Here is a 21,267-nt window from a genome sequence, read left to right on the forward strand (position 1 = left end):
GGTCAACCCAAAAAAAAAAAACTACATTACAATAGTGGCATCACATTTAGTGAGAAGAATTCAACGATCAAAAATTTTTCGAAAAGAAATTTTAGCGGAAGCTTTTGGACCTTTAGCAGCGGTAAAAATCCACTGCGAAAGTCATGATTTCTAAGAGTGATTGAATTTTATGGTTCCTATTTGAGGAACTATATATGAGACCCAACATAATCTCAACAATGCTAATCCCATGTATCCCATATGTTAGCATTCTTGAAATGCAATGAATTGGCTCCACAAAATTTTCAATATCTAACTCATACAAACTTGTTTAGTCAATTTTTGGGATCAAACATTGGATCAATGGATCGCTGAGACCAACCTATATGTCTACTTTGAGCTGACTCAACCAATTAGAAGGGTTAATCTCATGTAAAAGAACAGTTTGGTTTCCATCAACATAAAAGTGAAGGGAACAAAAGAAAAAGGTGATGGACAAAGGAGCTCGAATCAATTGACAAGAGACAATAACATCTCACAAATAAGAAGTCATGAGTTCAATTCTTCTCGAAGCTTATCTATTCTGAGAAAAAAAAAAAAAAAAACTCAAAGGAGGAAAAGACCACCGACACCATTGCCATCATATTATAAATGGGATAAGCCAGTTTCGATTCCTAGACAATTATGTGTTTTACTATGTATCCAAAATTTCAAAATAATTTTTTCTAAATATAATAATAAAATGTATATTCTTAAGCATACAAACACTCAAATGTCTATTCCTAACCATACAAACACTTGATATCCATTCATAAACATACACATCAATCAAATTCCTAAAAGAGGAAAAACTTAATTCCCAAGCATTCAAGTATGCTTACCAACATCAAATCAAATCCTAAATCATTCAAATAATAATGTCATAAATGAGTCCTGTTCGATCCAACCGATTCCTTATTGACTTTTAGGTTATAGAACCATCGGAGAAGTTATCTTAGAATTGTCCCGTCCAATTTATTAATCACGTTCGGTTCTGGTCCAAATTAAATATGACCGGTTCAACCGGTCATAACATGGACCCATGTCTAAATAAAATATAAAAAAATAAAATAATCCCACACCCTCATTCTCCCCAATTTCCCCAACTTACATGCCAAGCCAACCCATCATTAAAAAAACTCAAAAATTAAAAATTAAGAAAAAAAAAACCGGCGCCCATGTTCTCTCTAATCCCCCCCCACCGGCCCACCCTCATCTCCCTTAGTGGATTTCTCTAGTCTCATGCATTATTTTTTTCATCATTGTTTTACAATTATTAAAAAATAAATAAATAAATAAATCAAATTCCCATCATTTCATGTTAAGATAAAGTCAAAAAAATAATTTAAAATCTAAATTACTAGAATACCCTCTCATTCCAGTACTTGCTCAATGTTCTTAGGTGGGCATTTAAGTCAATATGTAAGGTAGTGGAAAATAGGAATGAGAAATAGAGAGAGTCAGTAAAAGAGGTCTCTGGTTTTGGGTATTTATCATTCTTTTTAGCCGTCCGTTAACGCGTTGGTGAATTAACGCGTCTCCGTTTCGGTTCTTTTGGGCAGCCACTCTTATAAATAACCCTTTGTTGTCTTCCCGCAATTAGCAGGTGCAGAATATAGGGAAATTCTCAACCTCTCATCTCTTCTTCCCTGAATCTCTCTCTGCATCTACTGTTCTTCTCTTTCTCTTCTATTCTCTATTCTTTTCTTGTCTCTCAATCAGTCTATCTATTGTTCCTTCATTTTAGAAGCAAAAAAGGAAAAATCCCCCCAAAAAATCGAAAATTACAGAGACCCATAAAGGGGGAAAAGAATTGAAGATGCGTTCTTTGGAGGATGAGCTCTTTCCATCAACTCCTGGTAAGGTGAAGATCGAAAGAGCCCACACAATCAATCGCCAGTTCCATCGATGTTTCGCTTCAACAAGTGTTATGTTTCTCTGGGCTCTCTTCTTAATCGCTCTTACCGCTTCTTATCTCAGTTTCCAAAGCTTCGTCGACTCAGGTAGTCGTTATTTTGCTGCTTCTTGGGGTGGTATCCAATGGGAAAAACAGGTCAGAACCTCCGCCCAGATCCGCCGTTCCGGTGGTATGGCGGTGTTAGTAACCGGCGCCGCCGGTTTCGTCGGCACTCACTGCTCCCTCGCCCTTAAAAAACGCGGCGATGGCGTTGTGGGTCTCGATAATTTCAACAATTATTACGACCCATCTCTGAAAAAAGCTCGAAAAGGTCTTCTCAACAACCATGGCGTCTTCATCGTGGAAGGAGATATAAACGATGCTCGTCTCCTTGCGAAGCTCTTCGACGTCGTTGCCTTCACACATGTTCTACATCTCGCAGCCCAAGCCGGCGTAAGGTACGCAATGGAGAACCCTGGTTCCTATGTTCACAGCAACATCGCAGGTCTTGTAACACTATTGGAAACCTGCAAATCTGCGAACCCTCAACCGGCGGTGGTTTGGGCATCGTCTAGTTCGGTTTATGGGCTCAACGAGAAGGTTCCTTTTTCCGAGTCAGACCAAACGGACCAACCGGCGAGTCTCTACGCGGCAACGAAGAAAGCCGGGGAAGAGATCACACACACATACAACCACATCTACGGTCTGTCCATAACCGGTTTAAGATTCTTCACGGTTTACGGTCCATGGGGTCGACCGGATATGGCTTACTTCTCTTTCACCCGAAACATCCTTCAAGGGAAGCCGATCACCGTTTATCGAGGTAAGAACCGGGTTGATCTAGCGAGAGATTTCACTTACATCGATGATATCGTGAAGGGATGTTTAGGATCGTTGGATACAGCGGGAAAGAGTACAGGTAGTGGAGGAAAGAAACGTGGAGCTGCACCGTATCGGATCTTTAACCTTGGGAATACTTCGCCGGTAACGGTACCGACACTTGTCAGTATACTTGAGAGACATTTGAAGATGAAAGCAAAGAAGAATATTATTGATATGCCAGGTAATGGAGACGTACCGTTCACCCATGCTAACATAAGCCATGCGCGTACTGAACTCGGGTATAAACCTACCACTGATTTACAGACTGGATTGAAGAAGTTCGTTAGATGGTATCTCTCTTACTACGGTTACAATCACGGTAAAGCTGTAAATTGACTTTTTTACCCCTTTTCCCTTCTTTTTGGGGGAATTCAATTTTTTTCTTTCCTTTTATTTATTTTTTTTCTTTTCCTTTAATTGTGAAAAGGAAAAAAAATCAAAAAACAACTTAAAGATTCTTTGCTCGGGGAGAAGGGCATTGAAGAAAGCTTTATCCTCCTTTTTTTTTTTTTTTTTTTTTTTTGTGGTGAGTTGGGAGTGTTTTGGGGGTTTCAGACCTCTGGGGTCCACATGATCATTATATTTTACGAATTACGGAAATTTTGGAATTTCTTTCATTTATCTATCTGTCAGTAAGGGTATTTCAGTCCAGTGGTTACATTTGGTAAATAAGTTTCTGGCGCTGGGACATTTTTGGAATTTCGGTAGGGGGCTTTTCTGAAAAGTTAAAGGAGGCAAATGCTGCCAGCTAAGGGCATCATAATTAGAAAAAGGACAGCTGGGGAGCGTGATTTATCGTTGGAGATGGGTCCCACAACAATACCCTAAATTCTAAAGGGTAGTACGGTATAATACGTAGAGAATAAGGCAAAATATTGCTTAGTCCAGCTGTAAAGTTATAATTTTGTGGTTCCTTACCTTGCCGACAAGGTGGGGGGACAGATGATGCTTCTTGGGGAGTTTGGGTTTGACAATGACAGGCCCAGGCCCAGGCCCAAACCCCTCAAGGTTCTAGGTACCCATGCACGTTGTGGAGAGTTGTACACGTACCGTAATCTAATCCGGTTGGTCTTGTCTGATGAGAAGAATTGGTGGGGACATTATTGAAAGGTACATAACTTATATAGGGATAGTCACAACTCTTTTATCTTTCCTCAAAGTCATTAATGTGAGATGCAGCATCATGACCAACACTTATGTGTCATGTACTCATGTTAGTATGACGCATATAGGTTGATATTCGAAAATTTGACCCTTGACTTTTTACCCTAGAAAATCATTGACCTTGAGAAATTTGTATTGCCTAGATTAAAAATTGAAGGTGTCCCAATCAAGATTTTAGTTCTAGAACAATGACGTCGAAAAATTATAGAAGAGTAAAAGGTAATACAAGTGGTTGTTGCCAAAGAGAAAAAGAACTTGTCACTCAAAGGAAATCTACCTAATGGATTAGAAATTTAAGAAGAAATATTTCTTCCCTAAGGTTAAAGGCTCAAATTATGAATAAATTTCAAGTATTACATTCCATTCACTGGGATAAGTTTATATAAATATGAGCATGGTACAACCTTCCAAGCATAGGTAATTTTTAAGAATGAAATAAAGACTAATTAGAAAAACAAATATTGAGAAGACGAACAACTATCCAATATGAAAGGACCTTGGGAACCTTGAAAGGCATTTTCCATATCTTGAAGAGTCTAGAAGTATAATGGTTGAAATGCCTAAAAAGTTCTAGAACCGAATTTGAATGGAAATTGGATTAAAAAGATGAATTCTGGGATTCTAAGTGTCTGTAGTCAATCTAAACACACTTTACCAAAATGGTCATAACTTCTTCTAAAAAATAGCAAATGATGCACCTTTTTTTTTTTTTAGGAAATAGCCTTCTAGATCTTTCCATCCATATATGGCACGACTTCTAGTTCCTTCTGAGTTGGTACAGGTGTTGCCGTGAAGTTATCCCAAAATCCTAGACTATAACTTTTATCTACAGCTTTTATCTTTTGGCTTGGCTTGTGGGCTTATTTGACTAGTTTGTTGGCCCATTTGAAAATGCTCCTGCATCAAAGAATATGAACTAACCTTTATATTTTTATTTTTGGTGATTTACATCAACCTCCCATGGCGTTTGCCTATATTACATCATCCCCCGAAAAATCTATTTATTACATTTAAATCTACCCAAACTAATAGTGTGAGAGAGGTGTTAGTTTTTTAAATTGAAAATACGATTTTACCCTTCTTCCTCTCCTCTATTTGCCATGAACTCACCTCTCTCTCTCTCTCTCTCTCTCTCTCTCTCTCTCTCTCTCCTCTCTCTCCTCCTTTCCTATTTAAAAAAAAAAAACATGTGCTTGTATGCAACATTACCTTACAAGTTACAACCCTTGATTTGGAATTTTAGGAATATATACATAAATAATTTAATTTATTTTAAAATTAGAAAAGCCAATCTTCCATTGACCAGTGTATTAAAACTAGAAGATGAAAGATAACGACCCAGATCTTTTGTGGTTCCCATTCAAAAGACGAAACAAAATAGGCTTAAATGGATGCTCCCAATCATATATTTTCTCAAGATTTATTTGAGGAGTGTGGAAGAATCTAAACATTATTTCCAAAATAAATAAATAAATCTAGTTTAGTTAATAATGAAAGATATTGGGGTGCCATCTATTGGTGTATGATGTATTATATTCCATCGCAGTTCAATCGAGGGAGTACTGGTGCAGTCCTCTGACAGGACGACAGTCCCGCTTGGTGTACGATGTCTTATATTAAGATTTTTCACTATCTATTTGTTGTGAGATTTACTTTCTCTGTAAGCAATTTGGAGAGGTGTGAGGATGAACGTTATAACCCTATTCTCCATTGATAGTGAAGCAGAATCTCATCACACTGAGGACGTAGGAAATCTTGTTGAACATTGTAAACCTGTGTGCATTATTTTTTCTTGTTTTTCTGTTACCTTCTGCATTACTTTTAGGATTGCATTTCTTCAGCCAACCTTGTAAAGACTGAAGAGGTCTTGGAATCTGAATCCTAAGATGTTTTCTTGGAAAAATTCTGCTTTAATGCAAGTATTGCGTACTTGATGACAATTATGTATGAGATTTTCTTATTAACATCCCTCAAGATGTCAAATAATTTGTAATCTATTACAATGTGACGTTTGGTGATAAGGTAAAAATAATTCACTTCTTTTTTGCCGACTAGTGCAATCGCGCTCATAGGGATGTGATTGTTGTATTATTTGCATTTGATCATCACTAGTTTCTCATCCATTTCTAGTATGGCCTTGATGATATCTTTGTTCCCACCTAAAGCAGCAACAAGGAGGACTATTTTGCAGTCTTTCCCTTGTTCTAATGGAAGGTCTGCAGGCCATATTTTTATTAATTTCTTTACAATTTCAACCTTTCCTTTTTGAACTGCTACGAAGTTCTTATGTTATCCTGGCAGTAAGACCCCTCCCCCCTTTATTTTTTTGAGAAGAACTGAGAGATGGTCTTCAAATTATTATCAACAACAGCTATGTAAAAAGGCAGACACCATGTCTAATTTGTGCTCTTCATCGTTATCCCAGCTGCAAAGGTAAACCACTTCCATTTAGGTTGAGTTCCGTTGGGGTTGAATGTACAATCATTTGAAAGAAAAACTAAATAAACAAGTAAACACAATACAAAAAACGTGGTTCGACAAGATTGTCTACATCCACGAAAGAGAAGCAAAGATTTTCTACTAAACTTGGAAAAACTCTTTTTACACCACTCTCTACCTCACAAAGTGAGTATCTTTATTGGTGAGAAGGATTTGTTTTCACAAAAACAATATATACGGAACCCAAAAACCCCTAATTCCCATACAATTACAATTTTACCCCATATATGTAATGGATCCAAAACTTCACAATTTTATTACAAATACAAGCCTAATAATAAATACATAAATTTGCAGGATACAAGATACATCCAACCTCAACAAGTTATTTATTTTATTTTATCTTTATGCTTGAGCTGGTAGGAAATGGGAAATAACACTTGTAATTTTTTATTTTACCTTTTTTACAAATTTAATTTCCAGGTAAATATCTAAACATTTTAATTGTTTCTAAATGACTTTCTCCTTAATTAGTGTGATAATATTTTATTCCGCACAACTAAACTTTGGAATTTCTTATATTTAACTTTGTTTTTAAAATACTGTAACATATTATATGCCTTTTTTTTTTTGTAGTAGAAACCATATTACTTACCTGTTTTTGTTGGATAAGTGAACTCACACATAGTAACCAATTGGCTCCAAACAAGTGTGATGTCTAGCTCTTCAATATATGGGAGTGTCCTATCTCCATACTTTACTTCGAATATTGATATAATTTCTTTCTTTTCCTGCTTCCAATACTCGTATTTCATTACAGGAAGTATTTCCAGGTTCACATTTTGATCCATCTGACAATCCCACAATCCTTTGTTCTTCAAGAATTTTTTCATCATATCTTTCCAATATATCCTCGTAGTTTTGTTCTGTTAGAATAGGAATATCTTCGATTAATACCCCACTTTCCAGAGAGATATGATTAATCTGTTCCTGTTGGGTGTTAGGGGTGGGTTTGCGTAGAACTCATCCTTAAAAGCTAGCTGTTAAGGAGAGGGTGTCCAAGTACCTATAAATTTCCACATCAGGCTTTTCACGTGCAATATGAGATTATTATTTCCACCTTTTACATGGACCTCTTCACCATTTACAAGACCAAGGCCTAGCTAGGATTAATTTATGTAATAGGTATTTAGAACCCACACAAGATTGGAATCCATCCAACCAAAAGTTTTAAGACGTGATGCAGGGGGAGTAGTGAAAAATTGAAATTTCATAAAAACTAGGCCAGTGGCTCCAAAATTAGCAATTTTAGACTTGATTAATAATTTAATGGCAAAATATTTTGTGCATGGTTGTGTATGTGCATAGTCATGCCTTCAACCATTTTAGTGCTACTACGACTGTAATTGTAAAGCACAATGGTCTAAAGATTGATCTAAGGCCGCATCATAATGGTCGGTCTCAAAAATAATAAACCTTTTTCTTCTCTATTTTTTGTTACTCTCTGCCAAGAGGTTTTAGGGTTAAAGGACTTTGAGACGGAAGAAGGTTGTTTTCGAATGGTTAGATTGGTTTTCCTACACTCTACAACAACGACCTTAAAGATCACAACGTTTGCAGAAAGAGATCCTTCAAACTTCAAAGGACTAGATTCCATAATTTGTGGAAGTGAATTGGGATTCAACTTAGTGGATTAATAACACAAATCGTATAAAATGTTAAAAAAAAATTGTCTTTTCATTTTAGTTATTTAAATATATGGATGAGAATAGCTAAGGATGTAAATGGATCGTCGAAAATCCGTATTCGATCCATATTCATATTCGTTTAGGGGTATTCGTATTCGAAAAATGCATATCTGGAAATTATCCGAACCAATCCGAAAACTAAGCGGACATGAATATGATAATCCTAGTTTCCGACTGATTATTATTCGATTCGTTTAGCTATCCAATGGTAAAGAATATGTGTATCCGTTTCTCTGAATCCGTTTCTTTCATTATAATATTAAGTAAATATATTAATTTTTATTACATAATAATAGTGTAGAAATATCATATGTGATGCTGGTTAGGGTGGATTTGTGTTGAATTCAGTTGGTTATGATGGATTTGTGTAGATATTGGAGTACCAAGTGTTATTATTATTATTATTATTTTTTTTTTTTAAATATATCTACTCTCTATGTCTCATATCTTCTCAACATTTGAACAAAAAACAGATTTGAATTATCCTCTTAAAGCTAGTTTTTGTTGTGATTCTAGGCTATGTGATTCCAAACTAAATTGCTTGAATTGATTGTTGTATTTGTTGTGAGTGAGTGAGCATGTGTGATGGTTTTCATTTAAAATTACACACGGTCAATCAAAGAAGTCTAAGTTATAATCGGATAATTGGATTCTCGGATTTGGATATTTGGTATCCGTTTGTTAAACAGATTGGATCGGATAATATCCGATTGTCGTTAAGATAAGCGAATTCGAATTTAATAGCATTTTAGATATCTGGTTGGATAAACAGATCAAATTTGGATAGGCTCCTATTCGAGTTGAATTTGATCCGTTTACATCCCTAAGAATAGCCCATGTACCACTTACACAAGGGGTGTGAAATGACCACCATGCCCCTCCTGGTTTGTATACCATTGTTTCTAGGCACAAGGGGACAAAAAACACTTGCCCTTATATAAAATGAAAAAGGAGTGGGAATTGTTACCAGATGACGTGGTCAGTATGCCAATATAGGGACCAATGACGACATCCAACCAATAAATAGTGTGATCTATTTGTCATCCTACGTCTGGACATAGGAGCGCATGCAGTCAGATAGGGATTTTTTTTCCCAAATAAAAATAACATAAAATGCATTAAGAAAGGAAGAAATATAGGGTTCTGACAAATTGTTTGGGTTGGAGGCTTTCCCTGAATCATGATTCATTTGATCTCTCTCTCTCTCCCTCTCTCTCTCCCTCCCTCTAGAGAAAGGGTGAAAGAAAGAAAGAAAAGGAGACGGATGGGGGTGGAAGGCAAATAGAAATATAAAATAAAGAAAAATGAAGAAGAAATGGCAACTCCTACGGATGGTTTCATGGATTCTCTGTCATTAACTGCCGCACCCCGGCGATTGCGCAGTACTGCTCTCCTCCTCTTCTAAAGTGCCGGACACCAAGAGACAGATTATCGGATCAGTCATTTGTATTCGTATCAGTTAAGATCAATATCAATACCTGGTCAATTCAGAATCTGATATCAGCATCGAGACCGATATGAGTTAATCCAAGATTTTGAAGAAGGAAATCCTTGAAATTCGTCATGGTTTTACAGTTTTTTGTTTTTTTCAGTGAAAAAAATATATAAATAGGAAAGAGAAACAGATACAACTGACAAAGGAGCCAAATTAGCTAGACTACGGAAAAAAAACTCTACCAAACCCTGAAAGAAAAGGGTCATAACCCCTAAAAGCAGAGACAAACCAAAATAAGGGGACAAGAAAAAAACAAAAAATGGAAGAGATACAATTAAAACGAGGGGTAGAAACAAACTAAACAAAAAGGATGATATAAAAATATTTGTTTGGTTAGGGGGCAGGGAAAAGGAAGATATAACAAAACTAAGGGGGAGAAGAGAAGAGAAGAGAAGAGATGTAAGTCCAAAGAATATGTCAGGAACCAATTTTTATTTATATCCGGGTAAATAATGTAATTGTATATAATTTTATTCTTCAGATCAAAAGTAAAGGACATCTTAGATTTCATGATAATGAAAAATCCACAAAATTAATAATGAGACAATCTCGTTAGGAACTATTGAAATTCTTCTCTTTTTTCAAGTGTTTAAAACCGTTTAAGAACCAATATTATCCTATCTTGTTAATAAATAAGATTAGGATCTAGGTCCGATCTCGTTAAATAAATGGAACAATATTGGAATTGATACGTTTGAGTACCGATATAATCCCATACCTATTGACAGCCCTACCCTCATTTTTTTTATTTTATTTTATTTTATTTATCAAAACGACGACTCTTTCGTCCACCTTTTTTCAATCAACTTTTACTTCAGGCTGACAGATTTTGGATGATGTGATAATTGTCCAGAAAATCTTCCGTCATATAAATAAGAAAAAGGAAAAGTGTTGCTCCATCTTTTGATAGCTTTGATGCTCCGTCTTTCTTTTTTGTCGTTTTCATATAATTCATGGATGGAGCGCACAATACTTTCCACTTCCTAAATGAAAAAAAAAAAAGGAAAAAATCAAAATTCACACACATGATGATATGATGATTTGATGATTCGATGATTTGAAGTTTCCCTGACATAAATTCTAGGAAAGTTTGGTTTGATACTTGATAAGGTTGTTTCCTAAACATTTCTTTTTTAAACAACCTAATTTGTGCACAAATACATTAATGGAGGGTGAAATGATCAATCCACCCCCATTAAATTGAATATAAACACATTAATGGAGGGTGAAATGACCAATCTACCCCCATTAAATTGAATATGATGCATTTGAAAATGCTCTCATTCGTTTTCATTGGGCTTTGTGTATATACAAGAATCATATTCCCCCATAAGAAACACTTCCACTAACATAATTATTCTTGAGAACAATTATAATTTTTTTTTTTAAGTTAGATTATAATTTTACTTCGTATTGAACTGACAACCCATGAATTTTTTCCTCCTCATGTTGTACACTTGAAGATAACTACTTGCTTAGTTGCTCGAAGTATAAAAATCTTTTACTGCACTACAATGGTGCAGTGAGGATCTAGATGGCCGAGAACACCTTAAGATGTGTACCCGAAAGCTCCCAAGAGATCAAGGATTCGACTCTCCTATCCCCTTTCGCTCCCTACTCCCCCAACCTCCTCTTCCCAAAATGAAAAAAGGAAAAATTACATGATTACCCACTTTTGGGTTTCCCTTTACAAAATTACCCACAAAAAATTTTGGTCAACAAAAATACTCAAAATTAAGTTTGGGTTTACAAAACTACCCACCCAAAGTTTCAGTTAACAAAAATACCCAAAATCAGATTTGAGTTTACAAAACTACCCAAAATAGTGATTCTTCATCTTCCACATATAATCATGTATTTTTTTATTACTAAAACTTTGAGTGGGTAATTTTGTAAACCCAAACTCAATTTTGGGTATTTTTGTTAATTTAAACTTTAAATGGGTAATTTTGTAAAGAAAAACCTAATTTTGGATATTTTTATTAACTGGAATTTTTGATGGATAATTTTGTAAAGAAAAACCTAGAAGTGGGTAATCATGTAATTTTTTCATGAAAAAACAAATCCCCTACGCCTCTGATAATTTGATTGGTTGCAGTCAAAATCCCATGGGGTAAATTTGATTCTCCTACCTGACTTTTGGGAGAAAGAACCTAGCTCGCTGTGCCACAGAGTATGCACCTAGAGACAGCAGAGCAGAAAGACTGTGCTGCCGCCACGCTGAAGGTGCTACTGCACACCCCTCCCATAACAGCGCTGACATGTATCTGCACCAGCAGGCACTGTTCTTTCTCCCCTAACTATTTCACTTTCTGTCTAGAGGCACCTTTTCGGTAAATAATGTACGATCAAGTATTGATCAAGTGCTATTCGAACCATCAAACCCAAGAAGAACTGTCACGAAATGAGCTACTTGGAAAGGTAACTCAATCAGCTTAAATACATAAATTTCAAATTATGCAAATATAACAAAAATAATTAGTTCAATCTGCTTGCACAATATAATTGATCTGTAATTCTCTGGTTGTGTTAATTCCAAGCCATTCTGATCTATTCTGGAACCCATCAAACAGCAGGTCCTGAATTCCACTTGTTCAGTATGTCCCATGTACAAAACAATCTGAGATCTGTAAATTCTACTCATCAAACAAATCCTCATATCTTCCATGAAAACTAGTTGGACCCGGCGAAATGCTACTACTGCACTGAGACCACCATCATCATTCAGCATACTTGTTAATTACTAAATCTAGTACTTGAAACCCATCCAAAAGCACATTTTAAGGAGACACGTGTGCCTAAGGGTGAAGAAAACCATGTGAGAAATCATACACCACAGCCACCACGCAAATCATGAATCGTTCAAGCTTGCAGAAGAGAGAGAAATGAGTTGAAACAATTACAAATAGCCATCCAAAGCCCAAAGATCAGCAACAGCGACACTTCAAAACATCCAAGCATGTGTATGGTCTTGATTTCTCTTCTAGCTCTTGTGATGTGGGCAATGGTTCAATGGTATATAGGCTCCTTGGAGCACAACAGAAGTTGTACAGGTTTCTGCACATGCCTTTACTGAAAGGATACACCCTTTCTGGAATCCCTCTGCAAATGAGGCAAAATAAATAAGGAAAGTAATTCATGATTCCTTGTGTACAGAAGTTGACTGTGAATCAAAATATCCAGAACTAGCAAACTGACAAATCCTATAGGCAGACAGAGTACTCGGAAAATAATGCATATGCTTGATTGTCAATCGACCCTTCAGCTCAGCCCATAGTTCAAGATTTCAATTTCGACCAGGGTTTTGACCCACGACCAAACCGAAAATTTTCAGATTTCGGTGGTCAAATGGCCACAATTTGGCCCAAAACTTCAGGAAAACCCTAATTAAGCCTCTCTGAACATATTGAAACATCTAGATTGTAAAAGCACACCCCCAAAATGATAGTTTGGCCTAGGACTCTAGGTTGATACTCTCCGTTGTATGTTCCGGTATCCTTTCTCTTATATATGCTATTCTCACACAATTTAGTACTAGAAAACACAACATCCAATAAAAGCAGTTGAAATATGTATTAAGAATGAAGAAAAGAATTCAATAGTCATCCAATGTCAAACAGTGTCATCATATACAATTAATAGGGGTTTCCTATTTAAGAACGTTTACATTTGAAGCATTAGATTGGAAACAAAAACACCCAAAGTAGTAGTTTGGCTTTGGACCCGATGACCTATGGTGGCCATGTTATCCTCTGCCTGAAGAATATCTCAAAGCCCATTGCAACAGCCTAAGATGAAATTTTGAACCTCGAGGAAATTTGGCCCAATAATGCTTCAAATCCACCGAAATGTTGAAGTGGAACTGATATGCACTAGGACAGTGCCAGCATGGGCACTAAAGTCGGACCCACAAACAGTCAACTAAACCATGATTTCCACTGTTGAAATTCAGTTGATATTGGATTGCCATCGCCCCCAAATAGAGCCATGAACAATGTTTTGACTTTGCAAGAAAAGCCTTACCTAGGGGGATCTAGGATCAAAGGCTTTTGCACGCCTAGCAATTAGATCAAGGTACCTTCTTTAAAAATCCATTTCAATCTCAAATTCTATTCCCATCTCAGCCCTTCCTCTGCTCCTATTCTGTTCTATACCCACCCGCCATCCCTCTTGAAAAGAAAGAGCTCCCTTCCTCCCCAGATCATGGGTGGTCTATGATCAGCTCTCTTACTTTGTTTGCTTTGCCGAACTCATAGTTAAGACAAAAAATTCTCTTATTTTTTCTCTTTTTTTTTTTTTTAAGTGTTGATCAACCAAAGTTTGACTTTCCACCGACTGACTCATTGGTCTGCTCTTTTTGACACTACCATTCATCTCATTTACTCATTGGGAAAGGAAAGGCAGATTCATCTTGCTCAAAAGCATCATCAGATGCAGTCTAAAGAAGGGTAGTCAAGGATAAGGTACTAGTTTCAGTGGAGACATTGAACCAGCATGAGAAATCTGGGAGACTCTACAAAGAATGTATGAGTCAACGACAATGGTGAACATGAAGTTTCTTCAGTGACGGTTCTTTCCAAGCAAGATGTAAGAAGGGATTTGTGTCTCAGCACTTCGACAAGATGGATAAGATGATCAAAGAATTGAACTAATTGGTAGCAGTGAGAGTCAAAATGACTGATCGTGATCAATGACCAGGAAATCTGCTGATGTCGTTTGAGTCTTTGACAACCACTCTCCCCTGCTAGGGTGTCCATTTATAACTGGAACCAAAATCAGCCATTTAAAACCAAACCAAATCGAGCAAAAAAATTGGTTCTGTTTTGGGTTTGGTCTTAGACTAAAAAACATTGATTTGAACCAAACAAAATAAAATGTACTCTACAATCATGTGTCTATGTTGAGTTACGTGAAATTACCTACAATGGGCTTTCTTGTTGAGCTGTGTAAAGAGTTGAAACATACCAGATTTGACGTGGTGGAACTGTATCTTCATGAGGTTGTAATTTCCTTCCTAACTTTTTTTGTTTCAGCTAGTTATTTCCATTTAGATCGAATTTAAAATGAATTACTGAGACCGTTCACAAACCGAATAAAAACGATTACAGAAACCAAATAGGAACCAAATAAAACCAATCTGATTCAGTTAGGTGACAGTTTTGAGGTTATGAAAATTACTTGGTTTTGGTTTGGTTTCGGTTGTACATGTCGTATTGCGATCTGAAACAACAAACCAAAGCGATTTGACACCCTTACTCTCCCATGAGACTCCTCCTTTAACTATGATTGATCTGACCATTTTCTCTACGCAGAGGCCGGAAATATATATATATATATATATTTTTTTTAAACAGCAGTCCGAGAAAACTAATGTTGTGCAAAGATCTGCTTAAACAGAAGAATAATCACAAGGATAGTTCCGTACAAAAGGACTTGAAAACAAGTGTTAGTCCTACAAGAAGAAAGCTCACTTGAGTTTTGACTGCCTTTAAACCCATTACAACAACAATAACTCAGCTGCATGGATCCGCAAGATGGTAAGATAAAAGAAAAGGAAAGAGAAAAGGGGAAAGGAAAAGAAAAGAAACAAAGAAATGCAACACCTCCGGGACATCCCAACTAAAACGCGATCGGCTACATAGATCTTTCCCTTCAAATAGCTCTGTTTGATGTCATATTAGGATCAAGACCTAGCTACTGCATGTCCTTCCTTGCCTCTATTTCTTTTAGCTCCTTCCATCTATATCTGAGACTCCTCCTTATTGGAGCATCCCAAGGCCTCCGTTAAACATGGCCATACCACCTTAAGAGACATTCTCGAAGTTTGTCTTGAATCAAGGCAACTCCCAAATCAGCTCTTACCCAATCATTCCTCACTCTAATCTCTCCTAGTTTTTCCACACATCCATCTCAACATCCTCATTTCTTTTACACTCAACTTATCTATGTTACGCTTCTTGACTGTCCAACATTCCACACCATACATCATAGCCGGTCACACTACTGTTCTGTAGAACTTTCCTTTAAGCTTTAGAGGAATAAGTCAATCACACAACACTACAGATGCACCTCTCCACTTCATCTATTTTACCTTAATTCTGTGAGAAACATCATCATCTATCTCACCTTCCTTATTTATGGTTGACAATAGTCACTTTACGGGATCTCTCTCCTCAAGTTTCACCCCCTCGTTGTTAGTCCTTAAGCAACTAAAGTTATACACCATATACTTTGTTTTCGTTTTACTAATCTTAAGATCTCTTGATTCCAAGGTAGATCTTCATAACTCCAACTTATTATTAATCTCAGCCACCAGAACAATATCATTAGCAAAAAACATACACCACGGAACTCCCCTTAAATGCTTTTAGTTAAATCATCCATGATAAGCGTAAACAGATAAGGACTTAAAGCGGATCCTTGACATAACCCAATTGGAAACTCAATACCTTGACCTCCTATAGTTCTTACACTAGTCACCATGTCCTCATACATGTCCTTAATTATGTCCACATATTTACTAGACACCCCTTTCTTCTCCAAAACATGCCAGATTAGCTCTTTGGGGACTCTGTCATAGGCCTTTTCCAGGTCGTTGAATGCTTTCGGTTGATAAATATAAACAAATAAGGACTTAAAGCAGATCCTTGACGTAACCCAATGGTAATTGGGAACTCAATACCCTGGCCTCCCATAGTTCTCACACTAGTCACCACGCCCTCATACATGTCCTTAATTGTGTCCACATATTTACTAGACACCCCTTTTTTTCTCCAAAATATGCCAGATTAGCTCTCTGGGGCCTCTATCATTGGCCTTTTCCAAGTCGATGAAGATCATATGGAAATTCCTTTTGTAGGTTCTAGATCTTTCCATAAGCCTCCGCAGTAGGTAAATTGCTTCCGTCGTGGATCTCCCAGGCATAAAACCAAATTGGTTCCCCGAGATACTAGTAACTCTTCTTATGTGGACTTCGATAACCTTCTCTCATAATTTCATAATGTATGACTCATAAGTTTTATGCCTCTATAGTTATTGCAGCTCTGTATATTGCCTTTTATTTTTGTAGATTGGGACTACAATACTTCTCCATTATGATTAGGAAAAGGTAGTGTGGCTAATGTAATACTGTAATAATCAAATACCAAACAGAATCAAAATTCGGGAGAATATAAACCAGATTAGGGACAATTAATATAACTCAAAATCCGGTGGACAGATGAGACTGAAACTCAAATCGAGTTCCGCAATACAAGGGTACAAAACTTGCTGAAATTCTTAACTCGATCCAAAAGCTGGATCGGAAGTTGTGATTCAATCCTAGTAGCACAAGGAGAGGGGTATATCAGTAAATTCACCACTCAAAATAGAACTCAGAGAACAGAAATATATTGAGCAAACAATTCTGGACATAGGCTATACATTTCAGCTACAACAGATGAGTAAAAAACAGAAAATCAAAAAATCAGTATACTGATGCACAAAATATGACTAAGAAACAAGAAAAGAATTGGAATAATGAAATAACTTTAGACTCGCATGTCAGATCAGAGAGAATTCCTGATTGAGTTCTTCCTCTAGGTTTTAGAACAACCTATCAAAAGCTTTAGTATAATTGGATTGCCAAATTTCTTCAACCGTAATTCATGTCTAAGAACCCTGGCATATGAAATCCAGATCGGACTAGTAATGCAGAAAATTCAGACAAAACATTTGTTTGTGGAGAAGAAGATGAAGGAAGAAGAATAAGAAATAAGGAAACAACTGGCTTCACACCGCAAGGCGGTTGGATAGATCAAACACTAAGCAGCCTGGATCAAACACAAAGTTTCCTTGATCAGACACAAGGTCTTCACCAATGAAGAAGACGAGCAGCAACAACAGAAATTTTCAAAATCGTAGAGTGAGGTATAATCTCCCGCACGCACAGCCTTTTATTAACAAATAAAAGAAATAGTTTGAGATGGAGTTGGCTTGGTAGACCCATAGCTGACTCCTCTTTACAAACCATAATCAAGCATAAAGTCTATCCTGCCTATATCAACTTTAAGTGTGATGTGGACTTCGATGACTCAACTTAAAAGCAAAGAAAATAAAACTCAACTTAAATTGACCCAACATTGGACTCACTATAATTGAACCCTGGTTCAATTGGACTGAATCAAAAACACTGAACATAAAAGAAAATAAGTTAAAAACAGAATTAAAAAGCACTAAACACAATAGGCCATGCCTAAGCTTGGACCCTTTTGGCTCTCCTGCGATAGGCCTTTGCATCAGTTGGTCACTGCAATGGATGCTCCACAATTGACCACCAAGTCTTGATTCACTAGCACAATGAAGGACTTGGCCAAAATATTAAGTTTTCCAGTAGTTCTGGAGTTCTCAGGGAGTGAAATACCAAAAAAATTCTGAAATGAGTCGAAATGGCCAATATTTCAGTCAAAATCTGTTACGACTGTAGAGTCGACCCCTGTTTCGTTTTGAGGCTTCTCGAAACCAAAATTTCAAACCATGGGTCAGCCAATAAATTTTTACCTGGGTAAATTTTGTGGAGGTCACACCAACATGCTGCCTACACTTGGCTACCCAATATTTGGAATCAACAAAGTTGATGAACAGAACAGAGCCAGCTATAGATTAAGTATCATAACTTTATTTTTGGTGTCCTTTTTCAAGTTAAAACATGAGCAATTACTGTATTTCTATTTATAGGATTAATTTTATATTTTAGAGCTTTATAGATATTATTTAGGATTTGAGTTTAATTTATTAATTTTTTTTATTTCTTTTTCCTTTATATGTCCAATTTTTCCACTTCAAATAAATTTATTTTTTTAAATCAAATTAGGAGTCTTTGTTTTTGTTGCGACTTGCGAGTAAAGTAAGCTTAGTCAGATTTACTTGGAATGTATTTTGTACTTAGTGGTAAATTCATTTCAATTACATGTCATTCTGAAAATAATGCGTAGAAAGAATTAGAAATAACGTCTTAAGTCTCATTCATTAACTCAACTGTCATTCATTGACATGGTCATGTTTGGCACAAGTCTTTGAAAGGCAAAAAACATTAAAAAAAAAAATCTGTTTTTCAGTGATTCAAATAAAAAAAAAAAAAAACAAAACAAAACAAAACAAAACAAAAATCAGTAACTTCGGGAAAAAAAAATAGAATACAATTATATCTGCTTTTCCCGGTTTCGAAAAGTGGGGAAGAAATAGTATGCACGTGCCTCAAAGAAGCATAATATACAGACAACAAAACACATGCACTTTTAAAAATCCCATAACATCTATCTTTTTAAAATGTCAATAAAACGGGACTCTGGGCTGGGCCAGGCAATTCATTTCAGCAACTTATCTTCCTTCTGCCAACTAGCCATTTAAACCTTCATGTAACTAGCATTGATCACTCGGTCTTTTCTTATTTCAGTGTCTTGGTTCTTACTATGTGAAAATCTCCTGATTCTTGTCATGTTCGTGGGGTTTTTTAATTCCCTTTTCCATTTAGTGTTCTTGTTCCCTCGTTGGAATGTATATCATGGGAATCAGCTATAAAGTACGCAGCCTTACCCCCGCTTCTCAGAGAGGCTGTTTCCCGACTCAATCCACTAGCTTGCAATAAAACAACCTTACCATTGCGCCAAGGTCTACCCTCTTGCTCAATATTTTATTTGTCGGGAAATAATCAAAAAATGAAAAATGAAGCAGTGTCCTAAATAATTTTATCTTAAAAAGTCTTAACATTTTTATTTTATACAAAATGGAGGAACCAGAAAGCCTGGAAGGCCTGGAAGTATATCAAAGTTATAAAAATAACACGAGTATATAACAGATTGTTCATCATGCCACCTACCAATGAGCAAGGAAATCACAAGTTCCACACCTTGTGAAGTTGTGGAGCCCCATTCTTGGTGACCTTAATGCTTTTCTCTTTTCCATACTGACTGTTCGCATATGAACATAATCGAATGTTCAAATCAAGAAATATCACTCCCGAAAAGGGTTGGTTATGGGCCATGTTAACACCGGTCTACCAGGAAATACTGAGTGGGCTCCATGCAAGAATTATTCATCAGTAATTTGATTGACAATTGTCGAAACAGCCTCTCGACATTCTCAGGGTAAGGCTGCGTAGTTCTCACCCCCCCCCAGCAGGACCTCACACATACGGGAGCCTCGTGCACAGGGTACGCCTTTCTTTTTTTATTTGATTGACAATCTAATTTATCTTCCTGTAAAACCCACAGTTGTCATGGTGACAAGGCGACCGAAGGCATTGCGATGAGGCACCTGCCGAGGTTCGCATAGGCGCCCTAGGTGTGCAGTATATGACTAAGTAATGGGAAAATGTTTTCTGTCAGGAGTGTAGCTTCTACGCCAGCACTTTTGTCTGTCCCTCTCCTCACCCCTGTAAAACAACCTCCCTGCCCCCCTATGAATTGAAATGAATGAAGGATGCTAATTGGGTCTCATGCAGATCTGGGAGCTACGCTCTCGGACAGAACGTCTTCACACATGTAATATAGCAATGAAATCTTATATAATTATATTCTTATATGCATAGAAGCCATGCCAATGCAATATGATAAAATTATGCTGCTGACCTAAGATGTAAAAACCAAAAAATAATAAATGAAGCATAGAATATAAATAAACACATTCATCAAAAAGAACAAAATAATAAAAATAAACCCAAGTAAACTCATGAAGTGCCACCAATGCATGTTATCGCCTTCAACCCAAGAAATAGCTTGACGCCTAGGCGACGCCTTGACAAATATGCTAAAACCAGCACACGTAGTCTTCATATATTTTCATGATGCAAGTAGTGTCCAAGTCAAAAGATGGAATATTGGAACCCTTTTTATGTTCCACTAAGACCAATAACATATTCATGATACATCTCCATGATGTATTTATCTACTCAATACCAGTCATTGAAAGCAAACATAAGAAACACACACACACACAAGTCAAAAGATGGAATATTGGAACCCTTTTTATGTTCCACTAAGACCAATAACATAGTCATGATACATCTCCATGATGTATTTATCCACTCCACATCAGTCATTGAAAGCAAACATAAGAAACACACAATGCCCAAAATAAGCAAATACACATGCACACAATGCACAAAATATGCAAGACTAACCTTAAATATGGTATTCGCCGTCTCCTCACAAGTTCATAGGTAGTCTGATTTGTCAGAACAATATAACTGTAAGAAAACAATGTCAAGAGTCAAGACGAGCACAAAACCCTAGACCTTTTACGAGGATCTAATATTTAGAATAGAATGAATGATTTAGGAAGATATTTGCATACATATGTCACTAGACAACAAGGGAAAATTTTACCTAGTAAACAAGAACAATTTTTGCTCCTATTTCATGTTCAGAAAGGGTTAATAATAACTAGTCATTGGTGATTTCATAATCCACAATACTTTATTTGATGTATAATGTAGAAAATGAAAACAAATCCTTTTCAGAATTCCAATAAACACACTTGCAGCCAACAGTCCACAGTATCTGAAAGTAACAAACCTAGAATCTAGACCATCTAACTCAAATGCTACATTAACCAGTGACCAATTTTAATAGAAACGACACTTCGTA

At 36.5% G+C, this 21,267-nt stretch overlaps 2 protein-coding genes across 2 annotated transcripts in view; one reads left to right on the forward strand and one right to left on the reverse strand.

Moving 5' to 3' along the window:
- The first annotated feature begins 1,572 nt into the window (after positions 1-1,572).
- Positions 1,573-3,418, forward strand: LOC122080694 (UDP-glucuronate 4-epimerase 1). The gene has a single exon (XM_042647513.1). It carries the CDS (start codon positions 1,838-1,840, stop codon positions 3,131-3,133), a length of 1,296 nt encoding a protein of 431 aa, XP_042503447.1. The 5' UTR covers positions 1,573-1,837; the 3' UTR covers positions 3,134-3,418.
- Positions 3,419-12,038: 8,620 nt separating this feature from the next.
- Positions 12,039-21,267, reverse strand: part of LOC122081919 (protein S-acyltransferase 10) — a gene marked incomplete in the record, with an annotated part of 29,925 nt that continues 20,696 nt past the window's right edge. Inside the window, 2 exon segments of the mRNA XM_042649328.1 lie at positions 12,039-12,745; positions 20,802-20,867. Coding sequence (XP_042505262.1) covers positions 12,571-12,745; positions 20,802-20,867 — 241 coding nt within the window.

Source organism: Macadamia integrifolia, chromosome 6 (assembly GCF_013358625.1).
Source record: "Macadamia integrifolia cultivar HAES 741 chromosome 6, SCU_Mint_v3, whole genome shotgun sequence".
Classification (NCBI taxonomy): Eukaryota; Viridiplantae; Streptophyta; class Magnoliopsida; order Proteales; family Proteaceae; genus Macadamia; species Macadamia integrifolia.

Excerpts from the sequence above, each read along its gene's own strand:
- LOC122080694 (XM_042647513.1), top strand. The coding sequence starts at position 1,838 with ATGCGTTCTTTGGAGGATGAGCTCTTTCCATCAACTCCTGGTAAGGTG.